This window comes from Euleptes europaea, chromosome 1 (assembly GCF_029931775.1).
Source record: "Euleptes europaea isolate rEulEur1 chromosome 1, rEulEur1.hap1, whole genome shotgun sequence".
In the NCBI taxonomy this organism is placed as follows: Eukaryota; Metazoa; Chordata; class Lepidosauria; order Squamata; family Sphaerodactylidae; genus Euleptes; species Euleptes europaea.
Window position 1 is genome coordinate 178,449,680 of NC_079312.1, and position 22,925 is coordinate 178,472,604.

Sequence of the window (22,925 nt, forward strand, 5' to 3'; positions counted from 1 at the left end):
CTTAGTCATGTATTCACACACAGATCTGGGCCCAACCTCTAGGGTCCCTTCCCACTGTTGTTTTAACAAGTTTAGGGGGCTGCGTACAGATCTGCCCAAAGCCAACTCATTTGGGGAAAACCCCAGGCTTTCCTGAATCGTATCACGGTAGGCACACACAAGAAACAGCAAATTCTGATCCCAGTCAGCTGGGTGAGTCACAGCGTACTTTTTCAGCATGGTCCCAATTGTTTTATTCAACTTCTCTATCAGACCATTTGACCAGTGACAATACGCGACGCTGACTCGGTGTTCTATGTTAGCCAACTTGAACACCTGTTGGACCAGGTTGGACAGGAAACTACCCCCAAGATCGCTGGCTATGGTCTTAGGAATCCCAAAGGAGCACACAAGGGTTAATAAAGCTTTAGCAATGCTAGGAGCTGAGATACTAGCAAGGGGAATGGCTTCACAAAAGTGGGTACAAAAATCAATCATGGTCAGTATATATTTCTTCCCAGTTCTGGTGGGGGTCGGAAAGGGCCCTACCAGATCAATTCCCCATTTTGCAAAAGGCTCTCCCTCTATGGCAGAGGGTTGCAGGGGGTACCTTGCATGATCTCGCTCATACCCCACCCTCTGGCACACATCACAAGTTCTCACATAATTTTTAACATCCTCATACACATCCGGCCAATAGAACTGTCTGGAGATCTTCTCTAAAGTCCTTTTCACTCCAAAATGCCCACTAAAAGCACACTCATGTGCCATCTGAAGCACACTGCCTCTCTGAGATTTTGGCACAACCAACTGTTTTCTAGGGGCACATTCAGGAGCTAAGTCCTTGGGATGAAATTCTCTATAGAGCAACTCATTTTTAAAATAAAAGCGTACCCTTCTGTCTCCAGAGGCCCTTAGCTCTGTCTGGGCCTGTTCTCGGCACCTTTCAAGAGTCTCATCTTGTTGCTGCTCATTTGCAAAGTTAACATTTTCTACTGTGAGAGGCAAAGGCTCTCCTGGTCCCTTTCCCTCACTCTCAGGCTCATTTACATCTGAAGGGGAGGAATTCGTGGAGCTGCTCTCTGGCAAGAGAGGCTTAGCAATCAAGACAGGTAAAGGAATTTCCCCTTCCCCCTCTTCCTCCTTTTCAAAATTCATTTTATCAATCAAATATTGCTTATATGCTACATCATTTCCCACAAGACACTGATGCCCACAATTGTTTGAGTGTACTAAGACAGGCATAACCTCATTCACATCTTTATAAGCAATTTTTACAAAAGCAACCCTCATTGAAATTGGATCACTGGCATAAGGGGTCACCCACATTTGTTGTCCCTCTTTCAACTGTCCCGGTTCTAACAAATTCTCATTTATACTACTTATTTCTGAACCGGTGTCTCTTAGCCCTAACACTTTTTTATTATTCACCTGAAGTTCGCAGCTAAAAGTCATTTTGGACCAGCAGGGTTGCCTCGGGTCGATGAAGGCCATCCTCACAGGCTGCAGGCTTGCATCAGGTTGGGCTGGGGCTGCTTCTCTCGGCTCCCTCCCGGCTGTCTGCATTCCGGCTGGAGGAGTTGAAACTGCCGCCGCTGGCTCACCCTCAGTTATGCTGATTTCCTCTTCCCAATTTTCAGCTGCAGGCTGCTGAGTTGTAGTCACAAGCCGCACTCTTGGAGCAGGAGTGGGGGGGTTTGATTTTTTCTTCTCCCTCTCCTTTAATGCCGGGCAGTCCTGTCTTTTGTGCCCTTTCTTCTTACAGAAGGAGCATAGGCCAGACTCGATGGACACATGGGGATGTACTGTAGCTGTAGGGGAGGTTTCTGCTGGCTTTCCCCCACGTCTCTCTTCCCCTCCCGACTTCTTACTCTGAGTTGGAGCAGGGTTTCGTGGCTGCCCTCCCATGCTACTTGGTTTTCCAAAGCCCTTCTGCCTGTTCAATTGCAGCTGCTCAGCACAACTGGCTGCACTGGTCAAAGTCCCTGGGCTTTTATCCTTGACAAGGGCCACCAGATCCTCCGGGAGAAGCCGAAAAAATTGTTCCAGAAGCATAAGCTCTTTCAAGTCTTGGAAAGTATGGATGTTCTCTGAGGCTAGCCACCTTTCAAAATTGCGATTCAAACGGGACGCAATGGCTGGGTAGCCCTCAGTGGTATTTCGGTCAATCTTTCTAAAGGCTCTACGATAGGATTCAGCAGACAAAGCGAAGTGCTGCTGAGCTAGCTTCTTAAATGCCATATAATCATTACTCGCGCTAAGGGGGAGGTTCCCCATCAAGTCAAGTAGGCTCCCCGATATCTGGGCCCTCAAAACTCTCATCCAATGATTAGTCGGGATATTAAAATCCAGACATGCCAATTCGAAAAGTGAAAAATATGCCAAAAGATCACAAGACTCTGAGTATGGCGGTAGCAAATGTCTATTGGCTCGCCATGTAGCGAGAGGATCTTTCTGGCCTCGGCCACGGTGCGGGGAAAAGTCTTCTTCCTCATCGGAGGTATAGTAATCTCTCCACTTGCTTCTCCTCCTCTCCCGGCTCTGCTGCCGCTGCCTTAGGGGTCTGTGATCCGTCAGCTCGCCTGCCCCACCATCTCCCTGCCAGATAAACTTCCGCTCCGCTGGGGATGGGCTGCTGTAGGGGACTTCTGGCTTGGCTCTAGGTTCGAGGGGACGGGATCTCTCTCGGTTGTCCCACAGGGAAAACTTCCTCTGCTCTTCCTCCCGTCTCTCCCAGTCTCTTTGCCTGGACCTTCCCCTCTCCTCTGAGTCTCGGGGTGTGGGTACTGGGGAATTAGCTCGAAAAGTCTTTTCCCCCCTTTCCCCACTCTCACCCATGTAGTCTTCCGGGCGGTAAGTCGTCAGCTTTGGCTCCCGGGGCACACAGCATTCCAGCTCCCATCTCCTTGCCTCTCGGTCTCGAGGTTGGATGTTTGGGGACTTCGCTCTTTCTGGCTCTCCCCTCCTTTCCCCAGACTCACCGAGGTGGTTTGCAGAGCTGTAAAAAGCTGCCGTCGGCTTCCTTGGTTGGCCCCACTCTCTCTCCCATTTCCGTCTCATCTCCTGCCACATCTCCTCCTCTCTCTGCTGGGCACTTCGGAGTTCTTCTTCCATAGCCGCAAGCTGGGTCGAGCTGCCAGGTCGAGTAGTCGTTGCCAAATTCCCAACAGTTGGGGGGGCAGGTTGTTTAGAGCGTACTGCCGGCTCACCACTGATAGGCTTCCAACACGGTTGTGGGTCTGGCCTTACTAGGTCCCACTCATCCTCCGAGAGCTCCACGAGGTCTCGCAATCCCACTTCAGTCAGAGGTTTAGTAATTCGTTCCTTTCTGTCAAGTAAAGGTCTCTGGGGTTCTCCCCCCTCTTCCCCCATCCGGTAGGAAGTGTCCAAAAGACCAGTCTGGTCAACTGTCGTTAGGCTGCTCTCATTCTGGTTTTCAAAAGACAGCCTACCTGTTGCCATTGCCAAATTCCTAACTCACACCTCACAAAATAACAAACACTTGCCAGCCACCTCACACTGTAATCCTCAGCACAAAATAGGTGTAAAGCAATCTCTGGGTTCCCAGTTCGAATCCCACCGCTGCCACCATGTCAAAATGAGAGAGCGCCAACCGGTCTCCACCAGCTGGGCTCTCTGGTGTTTAGGTTTGGGGTAATCTACAAAACAAAACGTTCAACTCCAGGCTTCCGCCTTGAGCTGAACGGATCGCTGCCACCAGCTCTGAATCAAAAGGTTGAGCCTCCAGGCAAAGGGCTCAGAGCAACCCTTACCAAGCTCCAAATACAGGGTGAGTCTCTCTGCCAAGCTGAGACTTGGTCAGAGTGGTTCACACTGTCCAAAAGGTTTACACAAAAGATAGCATGGGCAAAGCCAGTCTAGGCACTAGGATTCAGGCTTGGGAAAACCACAGAAACCACTAGACACAACAAATATAATAAACTAGAAGTTTATTCAAAAGTTTGTGCTCGTTACAGAAAGACAAACGTGAGGCAGGTTAGCATATAAAACAAGAAAGCTTCAATAATCTAACTACACATTTCATCAGAAAGGCAACTGGCTTAGGTTTAGGCAATCAGGCAAATTGGTAAAGCTTTTGGAGATGCAAAAGAGTTACCACAGTCCACGAGTTAGCATCTGGGTGTCAGCATGCTGGTCTCCTCAGTCAAGCATAGATTCGTTCTATGGGACAAAGCAAGAGGTGATGAAAGACTCCAGGATGCGCCCGCGCATCCCAAAAGCCTCCAGCCTCTAAGTCCAAACAGGGCTCATTTTATTCCCTCCATCTTAGCGGCTTATGGCCATCCTAGCCAATAAAATGGCGAGAATTTCAATCAGCCCTGAATTAATTGTCCGGTCATCTCCCAGTCACGAGTGTTACCGGTGTCCCGCATTCTGCAGTTATGCGAGGCACCTGGAAAGACTCCAACTGAGTGATAACGCTTAATGGGCCCCTTCGTTGTCAAGGAGATAAATCGTTGGTGCTGCCCCCAATAGCTGTAAAGTCAGGGCAGCTGTTTATCTCCAACCTTGAGATCTTTAAGGAGTACCTCTAAAACCGAAAGTACATTCCACTGTGATTTGTGAGAAGCCTGCTTGTTATTCCAGGCCCCTCAATGTTTAATGCTCCAACGGTTAATATCAGAAAATACCAGGCCTGAAGCCTGAACCAGTGTTTCCTAGAAGGAAAGCAGGGTGCTTTTCCTTCACAATACCTATTATAGGTTATACCTATATAATAGGTTATACCTATATAATAGGTAGAGGGTGTCTATTCTTCAAACGCATGTAAAATCTTGCCTGAAGCAACAGAAAAAAAAGAATAATAATACTATCTGCTTCATTAGTCTTTAAGACGTGTACGCTTATGTTACCTTTTTCATTACTGCAAGACGGATACCCTTTTATTCTATTTCTATCCTTCCCTTTTTCCCCTTCCGTATCCCTATAATATTACAAAACTAATATTTTTTTTAAAGAGAAACCTTTTAAAGAGAAATTCTTCCATCGTATTCCCTATTACTATGTATGGGTGTGAGAGCTGGACAATGAAAAAAGCTGATAGGAAGAAAGTAGATTCCTTTGACCTGTGGTGTTGGAGGAGGGTGTTACGGATACCGTGGACTGCTAAAAAACAAATCAGTGGGTTATAGATCAAATCAAGCCTGAACTGACCCTAGAAGCTAAGATGACTAAACTGAGGCTGTCGTATTTTGGTCACATTACAAGAAGACAAGAGTCACTGGAAAAGACAGTCATGCTAGGAAAAGTTGAGGGCAGCAGGAAAAGAGGGAGACCCCACAAGAGATGGACGGACTCTACAAAGGAAGCCAGGGCCCTCAGTTTGCAAGACCTGAGCAAGGCTGTCAAAGATAGGACATTTTAGAGGACATTGATTCATAGGGTCGCCTTGAGTCGGAAGCGACTTGATGGCACTTAACACACACATTCTACCTTACAGAACTCAAGGCGACTTACAAACCAGAAAAAGAGAGGTCCGTGCCAAAATAAAACAAAGGCAAAAAAAACCCCAATAATTGGTGCAAGGGAATGTTTTAATAAATTGTGTAACCCCCACTGCGTTTCACATGAGCTTCTTCAGGGAGACCTTTCTTTCCAGGACTCTGAAGTACAGAAAGATCTCTCTGGAAAAGCTCGCGCGAAACACATAGGGGAATCTGATTATCCTCGGCCTCCAGGGAGGTTGACATTGAGGAACACAGTAGAGAGAGGAACCAGGTTGTCAAGACACCCTTGGGAGCCTCCAGAGTGTCTGTCTTGCCCCCCCCAACCTCATGCTAGAGCAAAACCTGCCAGATCTTGGAATCCACTCCAGCAGTTGGCACAGGCTCTTTTTCCACCAGCTCTCTCCATCTGTCAGGATGCCCAAATGTCTCGGAGACTGGCAGGCTGAAAGCCAGTTGTCTGGGGCCCAGACAGTTGGAGTGGCCAGATGGCCTCCCCCAACAACAAAATCCCCAATCTGGACATCGGCAGCCCAGAGAGACTGAAGACCTGCTTGGGGTTCAGGACCGGCCCTTTAGTATCGGCCGTCGACCCAGGAGAAACTTGGGCTGTTAAGTGAATCTTCAGCTTGAAATCGCCTCCCGCCGGGCACCTGATCTGCAGTTCTTTGTTTCATTTTAAAATAGTTCGTTTCCACTTTCCTCCTGCAAAGTAGGACTCAAAGAAGCTTGCAAATATTCTTTTTTTTTTGTAAAGAAAAATACTCTGCAATCACAATCCTGTCTTATTGTTGGAAACAGCCCCTCAAATGTCACACCCCTGTCTCCCAGCCAAATAGTCCAAGCGGAATAATTTCAGAGACTGGCAAAAGTCCAACTGTCATTAAACCTCAAAATACAAAAGTATGTGGCTGAGGGACAAATCCTCATAAATTTAATTTATCATTTACAAAACTTTATGACTACCTAGATGTATTGACTAAAATACATCCAAGATTACAATCAATACTTCTACTGGCATAATGTCAGCTACATAGAATCAAGAGTCCTTATGCAATTCTTGAGCTTGTTCTTCCACATGTGGTGGATATCTCCTCATGAAATTAGAAGTTTGTCAGATCATATATTATTCTGGACAAATATGACAAATGTTAAGTTTTGAAGAAGATTTTTATGAAACGGGGTTAGGAGCCGGCAACCCGTCTGTATTTATCTACTAGTACTGAAGAGATGATTTTTAGCTATTTTTCTATGGATACTGAAGATATGAGGAAGGAAGGAAGGAAGGAAGGAAGGAAGGAAGGAAGGAAGGAAGGAAGGAAGGAAGGAAGGAAGGAAGGAAGGAAGGAAGGAAGGAAGGAAGGAAGGAAGGAAAGAAGGAAGGAAGGAAGGAAGGAAGGAAGGAAGGAAGGAAGGAAGGAAGGAAGGAAGAAAGAAAGAAAGAAAGAAAGAAAGAAAGAAGAGTGGAAGGAAGGAAGGAAGGAAGGAAGGAAGGAAGGAAGGAAGGAAGAAAGAAAGAAAGAAAGAAAGAAAGAAAGAAAGAAAGAAAGAAAGAAAGAAAGAAAGAAAGAAAGAAAGAGAGAACCCCTCCACAAGTCTGCCTTTTCCTGTTAGCTAAAAGGAACTCATCCAAGAACATGTGCTATATTCTAAGGACAGGACAAAAATTAGCTCACAAGGCAAACGAGTGTGGGGCTTTGAAGACCTTGGCCAGGGTAGCTTGGGGCAATTGTTCCTCGACTTACAAAATTATAACAGCCAATTGACCTTATACAACTGACATGCAAACAAATGTGAGAAGGGAATGTTGTTATTCACCCAGCCCCACCCTCCCATAAGAAGGGTCACAGCCCCTCGCCCTTACCGGTCTTGTCCATAATAAGGACTGAAAACTCGATGTCGCGTCGTTTGGTGTGTGGAATCCACCTGATGACGGTGAAGTTCTCCCCCACTTCAGCAATGGTGATGTTCTCAAAGGAAAGCAGCACTAGGCAGGGAGGAAAAGGAGTGGAAAAGGAATTTATTAGCGCAGCATCTTCAAGCCGTCATTCAAGAGCCTACCGACGGACTTACCAGCAGCAAACGAAGACCTAGGTCTCGATCGCTGGCGATGCGTCGACATCACTTCCAGCGCTCACCTAAGTGATGTCATCACGTTGCTGCCAACATGGGGACACTCTGGTGTTTGGGCAAAAACTCTTTAGAGTTTTTTGGAGGGAATTGCTAGAGCATCCCACATGATGCTGGTACTTCTGGGGTAAACCCGGAAGTGCCACCATTGTGCCATGCATACGCAGACCGTCAAAATAAAGCCCAGCGCCAAAGAAACTCCCACTTGTGGACAAGTAGGACCTGGCGACCCTACTTCCAAGTACCGAGACCTTACATAATCGGGCTATACCATGCCGCCTTCCTTCCCTCTGGTCCATCCTATGGCTTCAAAATGTCCAGAAACGTTTCACATTCCTACTTGACCTTGCTTGAGAGATCGATCATTCTGCCTGCCTCTGTCTCTTGGGAAGACTGACCCAAACACAGACGTTCTTTGCCCTGCAGCCTGTTCACCGCAGACCCAGATTCTGCACCAGGTCCTTCCAACATACGGCCTCAAATCAACGAGGTCAAAAACCCCACGTTTCAACGGTGGCCGTTCCCATGATCTACAAATGTATGTTGAAGAATTATCGTCATCGCGAGGAAGGAGAGGAAATTCCGGCAGGGGTCTGCGTTCCACAAAGAGGAGCTCTTCTAGGCTGCGACCACACAGGGACCGCTTCCACATAGGGATTCTTCCCATGTAGAACACAGCATGAGGGAGAAAAACACATGCGGAACCGGAAACAACCCCCCCAAAAAGAAACAGGAACTTACAAGGAGGAGGAGGAGGAGGAGGAAAAGGAAGAAGAGGAAGAAGAAGAAGAAGAAGAAGAAGAAGAAGAAGAAGAAGAGAGGAGGAGGAGGAGGAGGAGGAGGAGGAGGAGAGGAAGAAGGAAGGAAGGAGAAGCAGAAGAGGAGGAGGAGAGGAAGAAGAAGGAAGGAGAAGAGGAGGAGGAGGAAGAAGAAGAGGAGGAGGAGGAGAGGAAGAAGAGGAAGAAGAGGAGGAGGAGCTGGAGGAGGAGGAGTTGGTTTTTATATGCTGACTTTCTCTACCACTTAAGGGAGACTCAAACCGGCTTACAATCACCTTCCCTCCCCCTCCCCACAATAGACACCCTGCGAGGTAGGTGGGGCTGAGAGAGTGTGACTAGCTCAAGTGTAGCTGGCTTCATGTGTAGGAGTGGGGAAACAAATCCAGTTCACCAGACTAGCCTCCGCCGCTCATGTAGAGGAGTGGAGAATCAAACCCAGTTCTCCAGATCAGAGGCCACCGCTCCAAAAGGAGAATGCAGAAAAACCCTCTGTCTCTCTCAACATTTTCGAGAAATTACTCAATGGGTTATTCTTACCTGACTCTGGAACTGTACTCCCCTCGAGGACGTAGGGCTCCCCCGGCCCCGCCTGTGTCGCTGCCCACAAGTAGAATTTGTAGTCGGCATTGGGCACCAGGCCGTTGATGGAGTATGAATGCTGACTGTCCGGGATGTCGATGAGGAGATCCCCTTCCGTCTCATTGGCTAGGCAGAAGAAGGCAGAAGCGTGGGTGGGAATATTAATACGACACATAATACAACGCATCAAGAGCCCCGTGGCGCAGAGTGGTCAGCTGCAGTACTGCAGTCCAAGCTCTGCTCACGACCTGAGTTCGATCCCGACAAAAGTCGGTTTCAGGTCGCCGGCTCAAGGTTGACTCAGCCTTCCATCCTTCCGAGGTCGGTAAAATGAGGACCCAGCTTGCTGGGGGTAAAGAGAAGATGACTGGGGAAGGCACTGGCAAACCAGCCCATAAACAAAAGTCTGCCTAGGAAACGTCGGGATGTGATGTCACCCCATGGGTCAGGAATGACCCCGTGCTTGCACAGGGGACCTTTACCTTTAATACAATGAAAGGCAAATCCCGAACGCTAGGCACTGCATCCTTCGCTGCCCGAGCAACCCAGGTGGCCACGCGGGGCACCAAACTAGCAGAGGGTGGCACGTGGGAGGGCGTTGCTGGTGCCGAACTTTCACCTAAATGGTCAGCCACCTGAAAATCTTTACAAGCCCTTTAAAAGCTTACAGGGGGAATTCAATATTGTCGCCTTTCTGAAATTTTGGAAATTTCTTTTGATCGATGTCATAGACATCGCCCCCTAGCCTAGAATGTCCCAACCCAGCCCTTACTTACAATTTGATTTACTTAATTTGATTTCCTGCTATCTCTGGGCTTTTCTCTTTTTAATTCAATTTCCATTTACCTGGGCTTTTTGTCTTAGGCCATTTATGCATAGGAGGTTTTGCCTTAGACTGGCCGCTCTCTAGGTGTACATTTTCCCCGTCCAAATTCTCAAAAACTCAACAATAAGCCCCCATGCAAAGCTATGAGAATTTGGACGGGGAAAATGTGCATCTAGAGAGTGGCCAATCCAAGGCAAAACCTCCCATGCATAAACGGCCTTATTCTCAACATCTCAAGTTCTTTCTCCTTTTTTTCTAATTTAGCCATTTCAATTTCCTGCTTTATTTTCCAGATCTCCGCTCCTAAACGCCACAGCTTCTATGCTATAGCCTTCGGCCGACCACCTCGGCTTCGGTCGCTGCAAGAACTTTCACTCCCTTAGGAGCCGTATTGACAAAACTTTCACAAAATTGCTTAAATCACCGGTGTCAAAGATATAAGAGTAGACAGCAGATTTGACATGGAAAAATATTTGGTTTTAATGGTAGTTTAAAATACCGATTATTAGCTTTAGCCAGGAGCATTAATGTTTTAAGTTAATATAATTACAAATGAGAGAGAATTCATTTATTTGTTTAGCCATAGTCCGTTACAAAATATCCTTACATATGTACAAAAGGCCAAACAAGGGATAAAATTGCATCAATATACATTAAAAAGGTAAAGGTAAAGGGTCCCCTGTGCAAGCACCAGGTCATTCCTGACCCACGGGGTGACGTCACATCCCGACGCTTACTAGGCAGACTTTGTTTGCGGGGTGGTTTGCCAGTGCCTTCCCCAGTCATCTTCCCTTTACCCCCAGCAAGCTGGGTACTCAATATACTCAATATACATTGCCTGGATAAAAACTATTTCATACAAAATCTCTAATAAAACAAAGATCGCACTCATTTGCTTTCCTATACAAAATTTTTCTTAATAGCGTCAAGAGCTCTAATCTTCCTGGCCGCTATAGCAAATAGAGACATTTTAAAGGTGACATGTGAATCAGAGTCAGAGAGTAAAAAAACAAAACAATTTATCAATTTCAGAACAAAAATTTACTCCCTTCAAAATTCCATCCAAGAATTTGGCTCTAGGGTCACTATACAACAAACATGATCGCACATAACGAAAAATGTCCTCCGGTAATAAAGATCCACAGATACATGGGTGATGTTCCTTTGGGATTTTATTATACCGCCTTTTCAGAAAGGCGGAAGGCATGGTCCGAAATCTTAGGGAGGTGAAAGCCACCCTAAGGTTCTGAGATGCGAGATTAACCAAATGAAGATAAATAACCAGATTAAATGTTAGTCAAAGGCCACTTATGCATGGGAGGTTTTGCCTTGGATTTGCCCCTCTCTAGATGTACATTTTTCCCATCCAAATTTTCCAAACTCTGCATGGGGGCTTTTTGTTGAGTTTTGAGAATCTGGATGGGGAAAATGTGCATCTAAAAAGAGGCAAATCCAAAGCAAAAACCCCTGTGCATAAATGGCCAATGAATATGTATTTTAGTAAAGAATATAGTGTGAGTCCAGACTAACAAGAAATGTATTAACTGATATAGAATGTATTAGCTCCACTTCGTCTGTTAATGGAGGAGCATCTTGTAGTGGGTATGAAGTTTAAGGAGTGTGTGATGTGTACAAATTGATTGTGTTATATAAAAAAATAATAAAAACTTTATCAAAGAGAAAAAAAAACATAAGGCCCTGCAGGCGGGATCTGGCCTTTCGAGAACACCCATATGTATGGACAGTTTTCAAATATTTGAAAAAGATCCCAGAAAGAAGGAGAGTGCAAGAGCCCACCTGACCTGTCAAGAAAAAGGATCTTGGAAAGAGTCTTCCAAAATTATTATAACAATAATGTTTTAAACAGTCATTATGGAACAGTCCGAATTATCCTGGAGTATGAGCTACCAAGATTCCCCATGCCCTGTGCAACTCGATCCCCGGGCAAAGCCAAAACTGTTATGTAGCGTTGGTGATACATGAAGAACGGAGACGAAGAACGGACACCAACAACGGAGAACAGAACTAACTACTGTGATCGGACCCCTGCTTTTATGCCCACTTGGCCACCTGCGGCCACTCCCCCCCAAGTCCGTGATTGGGAGGATAACCCTAGTCGCCAATAGGAACATGCAGTTCAGGAGCCCGGGAATTGTTTCCCTTTAAACCATTCAGTAGGAATTGTTTCCCTTGAAACCATACAGTACATTTGTACATACACACACAACAAAAACTTTCCCCCGACTCACCTAGATGGTATTTCAATCCATATTTCAGTATTCTCCCATTGGGGTATTTGGGGCATCTCCACTGAATGCTCACCGTCATATTCGGGAGGAGTTCCATGGTTACAGCCTCCGGGGGGCTAGGCACTACATGTGCAGGCAGAGAGAAATGGAGAGTGAAGAAAACAGGGGAAAGATTTGGGGATGGGGAGAGAGGAAATCACAAGTCAGGGTGAACACATGAAGCTGCCTTCTACTGAACCAGACCCTCGGTCTATCAAATTCAGTATTGTCTCCTCAGACCGGCAGTGGCTCTCCAGGGTCTCAGGTGGAAGTCTTTCACATCACCTACTTGCCTGGTCCCTTTAACTGGAGACGCCAGGGATTGAACCTGGGACCTTCTGCATGCCAAGCAGGTGCTCTACCACTGAGCCACAGCCCCTCCCCATGTGTATTTATGCATGTTAAGCTTGCTCTTTTTTTGCAAAGAAAGGAAGCCCATAACATTTAAAAAATACACTTAAGAAATGTATACGCCCAACCACAAGTAAAGTGCAAGGAGAAGCTCTATTGTAAGTAGAAAATGGAGTGTGAAGATGAAGAAGAAGAAGAGTTGTTTTTTATATGCTGACTTTCTCTACCACTTAAGGAAGAATCAAACCAGTTTACAATCCCCTTCCCCTCCCCACAACAGTCACCCTGGGAGGTAGGTGGGGCTGAGGGAGCTGTGACTAGCCCCAGCTCACCCAGCTGGCTTCATGTGTAGGAGTGGGGGAAACCAGCCCAGTTAACCAGATTAGCCTCCGCCGCTCACGTGGAGGAGTGGGGAATCAAACCCGGTTCTCCAGACCAGAGTCCACCGCTCCAAACCACCGCTCTTAACCACAACGCCACGCTGGCTCTCAGTGATGGATTTAAGGTTCATGGTCCTTACCTCCTTCCGGCATGGTCACTTCCATGGCTTCGCTGAAGGGCCCCTCCCCCTTCCCGTTGAGCACAGTCATCTCAATCTGGTACCGGGTCCAGGGCATGAAAACCCCCAGTAGGGTCTGAGACACGTTCCCGTCAATCAGCTGGTCCCATTTCTCCTGGTGGTGGTGACCGTGGGGGGGTGGCTGCGGACAGCGGTGCTCTCCCTTGGGCTTTAGCCAGGTGTAATAAGCCTTGGGGAGGAGAGAGGGAAAGAGTGTTATTTACCTGCAGTCCTATAACCCAAGCCCCCCGCCCACCCATCCCCTCGCAGCTGCTCCCGTTAGTATCACCAAATCCTGTTTTCTAGAAGCCTTTGGGCTATGTGCCTCTGAGCATGTGCGGAATACTTCCTCCTCCAACAGAAACACCGCTTTTTGAGAAGGATTTGTAGGAAATGTGTCTCCATTTACCCCTCTGATTTCCCCCTGATTTCTAACAGAGTGGTTCCTCAATGGGACAGGCTTCCTTCGGAGGTGGTGAGCTCTCCTTCCATGGAGGTTTTTAAGCAGGGGTTAGTTGGCCATCTGTCAGCAATGCTGATTCTATGACCTCAGGCAGCTCATGAGAGGGAGGGCACCTTGGCCATCTTCTGGGCATGGAGTAGGGGCCACTGGGGGTGTGGGGGGCGGCGGTAGATGTGAATTTCCTGCATTGTGCAGGGGGACGGACTAGATGACCCCGGTGGTCCCTTCCAACTCTATGATTCTATGATAGTAGCCTTTGGGCTACGTGCCTCTGAGCATATGTGGCGTACTTCCTCCTCCAACAGAAACACCGCTTTTAAAGAAGGATCTACAGGAAACATGTCTCCAATGTCCCGCTCTGATAGTAAACGTTTTTCAAAAGACGTTTATGTAAAACCAGAATGCGCCTGACCAGAAGCAATGTCTCCTCCTTCTCCCCAAAGGTAGGGTTGTCAACTCTAGGTTATGCAATTCCTAGAGAGTTGGGGTTGGAGCTTGGGGAGGATGGGGTTTAGGAGGGGATGGACCTCAGTGGGGTAAAATGCCACATACCGCCCACCCTCCAAAGCAGCCATTTTCTCCGGGGGTACTGATCTCTGAAGTCTGGAGATCAGTTATAATGCTGGGAGATCTCCAGGCCCCACCTGGAGGTTGGCAACACTACCCACAGAGCACATTCTTTTCAAAACAATGCAGCTTATAGGAATCAGGGAAGCACCAACAGGAACAATAAACACAATGTGATTCTAGTTCTATATCCAGTCCTTCTAGCTCAGTGGTTCCCAACCTTTTTTTGACCAGGGACCACTAGGACTTTTTTGTTCGGTGCAGGGACCCCAAGGTTCAAAATAAAAATCCTGAGAATTTGAAACTAAACTTTAATCATAACTATTAGTTAAACATTAAACTTAGAATAATATTTGAATATATATTTTTATAATAGAGAACTTTTAATTGAAAATATTAATTTATTATGGGTTTATAACTTTGTTTCGCAGACCTTAATTTAGTTCTCGCGGACCCCTGGGTGTCCACGGACCCCTGGTTGGGAACCAGTGTTCTAGCTGGTAGTCAGGAGGACAAAATTCTGGCTGGGCCAATAAACATCTGGACAATCAGCTACCCTCGTTCCTGATCTGCCGAATCAAAAAGTGTATGCTTTCTCTTACTTTGCATCATTTATTCTGCTACCCCAATTTTGCTTAATTTTTTTTTTTGGGGGGGGGAAGGTTGCTAGTGATAAGGTTTACGCCATAGGGCAACACAGGTCACTGAAGCCCTCCTCCCAATCCCTGAAAATTGAAAATGGAAGAAGAAGAAATCATCTTCCCTTCTCCCTACAACAGATGCCTAGTGAGACAGGCGGGGCTGAGAGAGTTCAGAGAGAACTGTGACTGGCCCAAGGTCACCTAGCAGGAAGCTAAGCAGGGTCGGTGCTTGGATGGGAGACCACCAAGGAAGCCTCTGCAGAGGAAGGCAACTGCCATAGCTCAGCCTGACATTCCCGCACAAGGGGGGTGGGGGAGAAGCTTGTCGGTTGTGCGCAGAAGTGTTAGCTAGCTATCAAGGCCAGACAAGATTTGTGAGCCCCCGAAGCTAGCTGCTAAATGAGTGCTGAATGCAGGATTCATGGTAATTATTTCTGTTTACGTACCTGGCTCCCCAGCCCTAAAAACGCCACCCACCTTGAGCTGAGTTATGGCTTTACCTTGAACCCCTTGAGGTGGCCCCAGATTTTCTCAACGTTAGGCAGACTCCAGGACAGGTTGATGGTTGTGATGTTGATTATTTCCATTCCCACATTTTCCGGGGTGGCCTCAGGCACTGAAAGGAGAAGAGGAATTAGTGCCCAGACCGAACAAAGCAAGGACACCTCCAAAGTAGATCGGGGGGAGGAAGAAGAAGAACAAGAAGAAGAACAAGAAGAACAAGAAGAGGAGTTGGTTTTTATATGCCGACTTTTTCTACCACTTAAGGGAGAGTCAACCCGGCTTACAATCACCTTCCCTTCCCCTCCCCACAACAGACACCCTGCAAGGTAGGCGAGGCTGAGAGAGCTCTTAATAGAACTGTGACTAGCCCCAGGTCACCCGTCTGGCTTCGTGTGTTGGAGCAGGGAAACAAATCCAGTTCACCAGATTAGTCTCCGCCGCTCATGTGGAGGAGTGGGGAATCGAACCGCTCCAAACCACTGCTCTTAACCACTACACCACGCTGGCTCTCCACACCACACTTGCTGGGTTGGGGGATCTCCTGAAATGAGTTAAAAGTCTAAATCAGGGGTCCCCAACCTTTTTGAGACCGTGGGCACATTGGGCATTCTGACACAACATGGTGGGTGCAGCCTAGGGTTACCAGATGCTTGGGTTGCCAGCCTCCAGGTACTACCAGAAGAAGGGAGGCTCTGTGCTGTGAAGTATAGCAACCAAGCAACAACAGCACAATTTTTTCAATGCAAAAACATATATTAAGTGCAAAAGGTGTGATGTGAATACATAAAAGACAAACAATACACACAATACAATTTGAGAACTAATAAGTTATAACTATCAAACAAGGTAAGTACTAGTAAATGTTATTAATAATAATCTTTTCCTTTTCCACAAGGTTCCAGGTAAGTATAGTATGATATTTTCAGATACAAAGTAAGAAGAGTTCCACAATAAAAAACAGCCGGAAGATGATGAACGTATTGTCAAGATCGTTGTCCACGTTTCGCCAAGGCTTCATCAGCTGAACAATTTCACAATTTGAAAAAATTGTGCTGTTGTTGCTTGGTTGCTAGCCTCCAGGTACTAGCAGGAGATCTCCTGCTATTACAACTGATCTCCAGCCGATAGAGATCAGTTCCCCTGGAGAAAATGGCCGCTCTGGCCATTGGACTCTATGGCACTGAAGTCCCTCCCCGCCCCAAACCATGCCCTCCTGAGGCTCCACCCCAAAAACCTCCCACTGGTGGTGAAGAGGGACCTGGCAACCCTACTGCCCGCCGCCCCTCAGCTGGCCAGAGGGGGAAGCAGTCCAGCTAAAGGGGGGGAAGACAATCGGCATGCGCAGACGGCAGCATGCAGCACAATAACGTCCTTTTTAGTGTAAACCCAGAATAGACAGGGACTCTGTAGCACGTCCCTTCAAAAAACCCCTCTATGGAAACCATAGTGTTTTTGGAGGAGCATCCTAGAGTGTTCCCATCACTTCCAGGTTTGACAGGGATGCTCTAGCACATTTCTCCAAAAAAATTATGGTTTCAATAGAGGGGTTTGTTGGGGAGGGATGTGCTAGAGCATCCCCGCTTCTGGGTTTACCCCGGAAAGGACATTATTTTGTGCACAAGCTGTGCGCTTGCAAATCACCCCCCCTTCACTGAAGCTTCCGCCGGTGGTAAAGGGGCACCTGGCAACCCTAATGCAAGCCACAAATTGGCTGTTACAAAACAGCTGCTGCAGAAGGTAGAGCCAGTGTAGTGCCCAGATCTAAGGTTAGGTATAAAACACTATGTTCTCATATGCACACACATAGAAGCTTTAGGGAAGTTGGCATCCAAAGGCTTTGAGCCAACAAATCATACTCTGCCTGGTACTGCCTCTCACCAGTAGAGAGAAAGCTGTCTTTGAATTACCTCTAACCTTAGGAATGTAGTTTCTGTTTCCTAGCTCACAAGTTCAAGCACTTGCTCAGTTACGCCTTCGGGCAATGTCTATAGGCTATGCTAATTAACTACTAGTAGACACCTAATGTGTATTGGTTCTTTTGCAATACGAAATGTTTCCTTGTAAGGCAATGTACCTTCCCCCGATCCTAAGGTATAAAGGATCTATCCCATGCTTTGTTCCTTTGTGAGTAACCCCGTGCCTTATCAGTGGTTTAACTCACCCAGCTCTGTGTTTAGCTAAATAAAGAACGGTTTGCTTTTGAACTTAACCTCCTCCTTGCTGTCTGTTCATTGGACTCTATGAGACAGCCAGGCACTTCACCAGACATAAAATGGATGCCACAGCTTGCTTGCAGTGACAAAGTGCCGATCCTTGTACTGAGGGGGCAGCTGCTGCCAAAGCAACATTTTAAAAAATCTGCACAGCCCCTCACATCTCCAATACCCATCCACTTTCTAAAAACACTTGGTGGGTGCCAGGAAAGGTGTTGGCATAGGGTTTTGGGGGCAGAGCCTGAGGAGGGCAGGGTTTGGGGAGGCGAGGGACTTCAATGCCATAGAGTCCAATTGCCTAAGCGGCCATTTTCTCCAGGTTGACTGATCTTTATCGGCTGGAGATCAGTTGTAATAGCAGGAGATCTCCAGCTAGTACCGGGAGGTGTGCAACCCTATTGGGGACCCCTGGCCCAAATCAACGTGTTGCATTCCATGACCTCCCTCCTTCCTTAGTGGATGTCACCCCTGCCGGGGATGGGGGACGCCCCACCCCCCTCCTTACTCACCATCTTCCCCTGAGTAGCCCCTGATGACGTCCGGTTCGGGTCCGTGGCCAAACTGGTTGCGAGACTGCACCTTGATCAGGTAGGGGGAGAAGGTCGGCGTGTCCGACACCACCACCGGGGGTCCTGCAACTTCAACCTCGTTCCAGTGTGGTTCGTCCAACGGGCGCCACTGCACGTGGTATTTGACCTTCGGGGCGTTCCAGTCCATGGGAGGCAGCGGCTGAGAGGGAGACAAACGAAGGAACCGCAAATAAGGACAGCCAACCTGGGTCAGACCCAAAGTCTACTTCGCCCATTATCTGTATCCAAGACAGTTCTCACAAATAGGACATGAAGGCAGCAATGTCCATCCCAGCTATACTACTCCTGTTTATGGATGTTCCATTATTCGCTGTTGATAAGTGTGGTGTAACGAGTTGGAGTGGCGATTTGGAGTGATGGATGGACTCTAATCTGGAGAACCGGGTTTGATTCCCCACTCCTCCATGTTAGTGGCGGACGCTAATTTGGTGAACCGGGTCGGTTTCCCCACTCCTCCACATGAAGCCCGCTGGGTGACCTTGGGCTAGTCACAGCTCTCTTGGAGCTCTCTCAGCCCCATCGACCTCACAGGGTGTCTTTTTAGGGTTGCCAACCCCCAGGTACTAGCTGGAGATCTCCTGCTATTACAACGGGTCTCCAGCCAATAGAGATCAGTTCACCTGGAGAAAATGGCCACTTTGGCCATTGGACTCTAGGGTGTCGAAGTCCCTCCCCTCCCCAAACCCCACCCTCCTCAGGCTCTGCCCCAAAAACTTCCCGCCAGTGGAGAAGAGGGACCTGACAACCCTATGCCTGTTGTGGGGAGGGGAAGGGAAGGCGATTGGAAGCCAGTTCGGTTCTTCCTTAAGTGGTGGAGAAAGTCGACATATTAAAACCAACTTCTTATTATTATTATCATTATTAATAGGGCCCAATCAGAAGGCAGCAGAGGGGGAAGCAATGGGGCAGTGGTCTCTTGGGTGGAGCCTGCCCTAAGGAAAAGTTTGAGGATAAGTTTTTAATTTGCTTATTAATGTAAAGAATTTATAGATCTATCCTTTTTTGGGAACTATTATGTAACCTATTAGCATTTTTAATTCTTTTAATTTTAGTTGATGATATTGGTGATTAGTTTATATATGACAATGGGTATATAATGGATATTAGGAATAAATAGAAAATTAGAAATAAATATATACCAGTCTAGAAAGAATAGATAATTTTCAATAAAAAGGAGTGACTAGATTATGAATAGGTTAGAGGAAGCTGAGGGGGGAAGTCCCAACTATTAGATGTATTTAACATTGAAGGTATACATTAAGCTATATATTGCTATTTACTAACATATGGAAAGATAAGCTTTATGAAATACCGAATAAGATGGATTGCGATATTATGGGAAAAAACAATAAAAAGTAATTTTAAAAAAAGGAATAGTTTGAGGAGCCCGGCTTATGTACCATGGCAGTTCTTTGACTGTCCAGCAGGGGGAGGTATCCATTGAGAAGACTCTGCAAAGAACAGTCCAGCCAGCACAAAACACAGATACATGGAAAGGCTCCCAGCAATGTGCATGACCATGGGGGTGGTCCCCTTAAGTTCCTGGCCCCATGGAGGGGGTTTGCCTTTAGGCCAAGCTTCCCCTACACCACCACCACTTAAGCGATCTGTGCTAGGCTTCATCGATCACATTTCTTTGCAGGCAGCTGTTAAAAGCAGAGGAGCGGGGCCAAGGAAAACAGGTGGCCGCAGGGTTGCCAGCTCTGGGTTGGGAAACGGCTGGAGATTTGGGGGGGGGGACGGGGGCTGAAGAGGGGGGGTTTGGGGAGGGACCTCAATGGGGTATAATGCCATATAAGGTAAAGGTGACGGTCCCCTGTGCAAGCGCAGGGTCATTCCTGACCCATGGGGTGACGTCACATCCCGACGTTTCGTTTTGTTTACGGGGTGGTTTGCCAGTGCCTTCCCCAGTCATATCCCCAAGCTGGGTACTCATTTCACCGACCTTGGAAGGGTGGAAGACTGAGTCGACCTTGAGCCGGCCACCTGAAACCGACTTCCGTCGGGATTGAACTCAGGTCGTGAGCAGAGCTTTGGACTGCAGTACTGCAGCTTAACACTCTGCGCCACGGGGCTCCTTGCCATAATGCCATAGAGTCCCCAAAAAAGAGGCCATTTTCTCCAAGGGAACTGATCTCTGTTGCCTGGAGATCAGTTGTAAAAGTGGGAGATAAGAATGTAAGAACATAAGGAAAGCCCTGCTGGATCAGACCAAGGCCCGTCAAGTCCAGCAGTCCATTCACACAGTGGCCAACCAGGGGCCTCTAGGAAGCCCACAAACTAGACTGAAGCAGCAGCATCCTGCCTGGGTTCCACAGCACCTAATACAATGGGCATGCTCCTCTGATCCTGGAGATAATAGGTATGCATCATGACTAGAATTCATTTTGACTAGCAGCCATGGATAGCCCCATCCTCCATAAGAACATAAGAAAGGTCATGCTGGATCAGACCCAGGCCCGTCAAGTCCAGCAGTCTGTTCACACAGTGGCCAACTTGGTGCCTCTAGGAAGCCACAAGCAAGACGACTGCAGCAGCATTATCCTGCCTGCGTTCCAAAGCACCTAATGTAATAGGCATGTTCCCCTGATCCTGGAGACAATAGGCATGCATTATGACTTGTATCCATTTTTACTAATAGCCATGGATAGCCCTCTCCTCCATGAACATGTCCACTCCCCTCTTAAAGCCTTCCAATTTGGCAGCCATCACCACATCCTGGGGCAGGGAGTTCCACAATTTAACTTTGATCTCCAGCCACCCGGTTCTCCAGATTAGAGTCCGCCGCTCCTAACCACTACACCACCATGGCTCTGATGTGTGAAAAGGGAAAGAAAAACCACAACCATGGGGGAGCAAGAAAAGCGGGGTCAGCCACGGCAAGAGCAGACTGTCTGCTCCGCTTTCTGTATTTTGGCAACAACGTTTGCCAGACTGAATGCGGGATGAGCCTCCTCAGGCTGAATCGCCTGGCACCAGCCTCTACCGAGAAGGTGGCCCAGGATGCCCATCGCGATGGCAAACTGCGGGCACTCAGGGACCACGCCAGAAGGCAGACACATTGCAGTACGCACAGGCAACCCTCTTGTGTTCCAACGCAGGCGCCCCAAACACCGTGGAAATAAATAAAGACATAGGTGGGGCATACACACACGCCACCGCAACCAAAACGCACCACTCTGACGCACCACGGCGCGCGCACATTGCCTGACCTCATGGTCTATGAGCAAAGAGGCTGTTTATGCACCATCTATAGAGGGCGAGCCCTGACCTGGATGGCCCAGGCTAGCCTGATCTCGTCAGATCTCAGAAGCTAAGCAGGGTCAGCCCTGGTTAGTATTTGGATGGGAGACCACCCAAGGAAGTCCAGGGTTGCTGTGCAGAGGAAGGCACTGGCAAACCACCTCTGTTAGTCTCTTGCCATGAAACCCCCCCAAAAAAGGGGTCACCATAAGTCGGCTGCGACTTGAAGGCACTTTACACACACACACACACATAGAGGGCGTATAAATATTTTAAATAAAGAAATAAGTAAATTATCTGTCATATCCACAGATCAAGTTCAGGGGTGCTGCGAATTATCTGTGATTTTTCGTTCCCCATTCCAAAAAAAAAACTCCAAAAATTCGTCGGAGCTGAAAAGCGTCTCAAAACAGGCAGCGGGGTTGGAAACAGGACCATCAGGCCAGTGAAATAAAATGGCCAATTAGATACACAATTTAATGTACAATTAAACCAGCTGTGTGTGTGATGCACAAGAATGACCGACCTCTGAATTATTCCAGATTATACAATGTGGGCCCTGACCTGATCTCATCGGGCTAGCCCGATCTCATCAGATCTCAGAAGCTAAGCAGAGTCAGCCCTGGTTCGTACTTGGATGGGAGACCACCAAGGAAGTCCAGGGTTGCTCCGCAGAGGTAGTCAATGGCAAACCACTTCTGTTTGTCTCTTGACCCGGATGGCCCAGGCTGGCCCGATCTCATCAGATGTCAGAAGCTAAGCAGGGTCTGCCCTGGTTAGTACTTGGATGGGAGACCACCAAGGAAGTCCAGGGTTGCTACGCAAAGGCAGTCAATGGCAAACCACTTCTGTTTGTCTCTTGACCAGGATGGCCCAGGATGGCCCAATCTCATCAGATCTCAGAAACTAAGCAGGGTCTTCCCTGGTTAGTACTTGGATGGGAGACCACCAAGGAAGTCCAGGGTTGCTATGCAGAGGCAGACAATGGCAAAACTTCCATTGAACCTCTCTCGTCTTGAAAACCCTACGGGGTACCATAAGTTGGCTGCAACTTCACAGCACTATCTGACCCTTTCAGGTGGAGATGCTGGGGGTTGAACCTGGGACCTTCAACATGCAAAGCAGAGGATCTACCACTGAGCCAGGGCCCCTCCCCAAAGAATGGCACTGCTGTTGTGAACAGAGGCACACCAATACCAGTGGTGCAAGAATATTTATATTGTTCTTACCTTCCAGGTGATGATCATGTTATCGGTCTCATTTCCTTCCCCTTTTACTCCAGACGGATTCACGTCAGGGGCTAGAGAGCAACAGATTAGAGTTACGTTGGCTTATTTATCAGTCATCATCAACAGCTCACCTTGCCTCCAAGACTGAGGTTAACGTAAGAACCTCAGAAGAGGACTGCTGGATCAGACCAGCAAGGGTCCATATAATCCAGGATCCCATCTCACACAGTGGCCAACCTGTTACTCTGGAGGGCCAACTACAGGACAGAGACGTCAAGGCCTTCATAACAAGAGCCCTGCTAGATCAGACCAGGGAGGGTCCCTCTAGTCCAGCATTCTGTTTCACACAGGCCAACAAGGCCTTCCCCTGACATGAGCATCAGAAGAGCCCTTCTGGGTCAGACCAGCGGTCCATCTAGTCCAGCATCCTGTCTCACACAGTAGCCAACCAGATCCTCTGGAGGTCCAGCAACAGGGCCAGAGGCTGAGGACTTCATAAGAACCTCAGAAGAGCCCTGC

At 47.8% G+C, this 22,925-nt stretch overlaps 1 protein-coding gene across 1 annotated transcript in view; it reads right to left on the bottom strand.

Annotated features, from left to right (window-relative positions):
• L1CAM (L1 cell adhesion molecule) overlaps positions 1-22,925 on the bottom strand; it is a 110,192-nt gene that overhangs the window by 19,342 nt on the left and 67,925 nt on the right. Inside the window, exons 17-23 of the mRNA XM_056850328.1 lie at positions 22,407-22,477; positions 17,854-18,073; positions 15,128-15,243; positions 12,918-13,146; positions 12,008-12,130; positions 8,891-9,058; positions 7,309-7,431 (exon numbers count right to left, since the gene is read on the bottom strand). Of these exons, the coding sequence (XP_056706306.1) occupies positions 7,309-7,431; positions 8,891-9,058; positions 12,008-12,130; positions 12,918-13,146; positions 15,128-15,243; positions 17,854-18,073; positions 22,407-22,477 (1,050 nt within the window). The remainder of the gene's footprint in view (positions 1-7,308; positions 7,432-8,890; positions 9,059-12,007; positions 12,131-12,917; positions 13,147-15,127; positions 15,244-17,853; positions 18,074-22,406; positions 22,478-22,925) is intronic.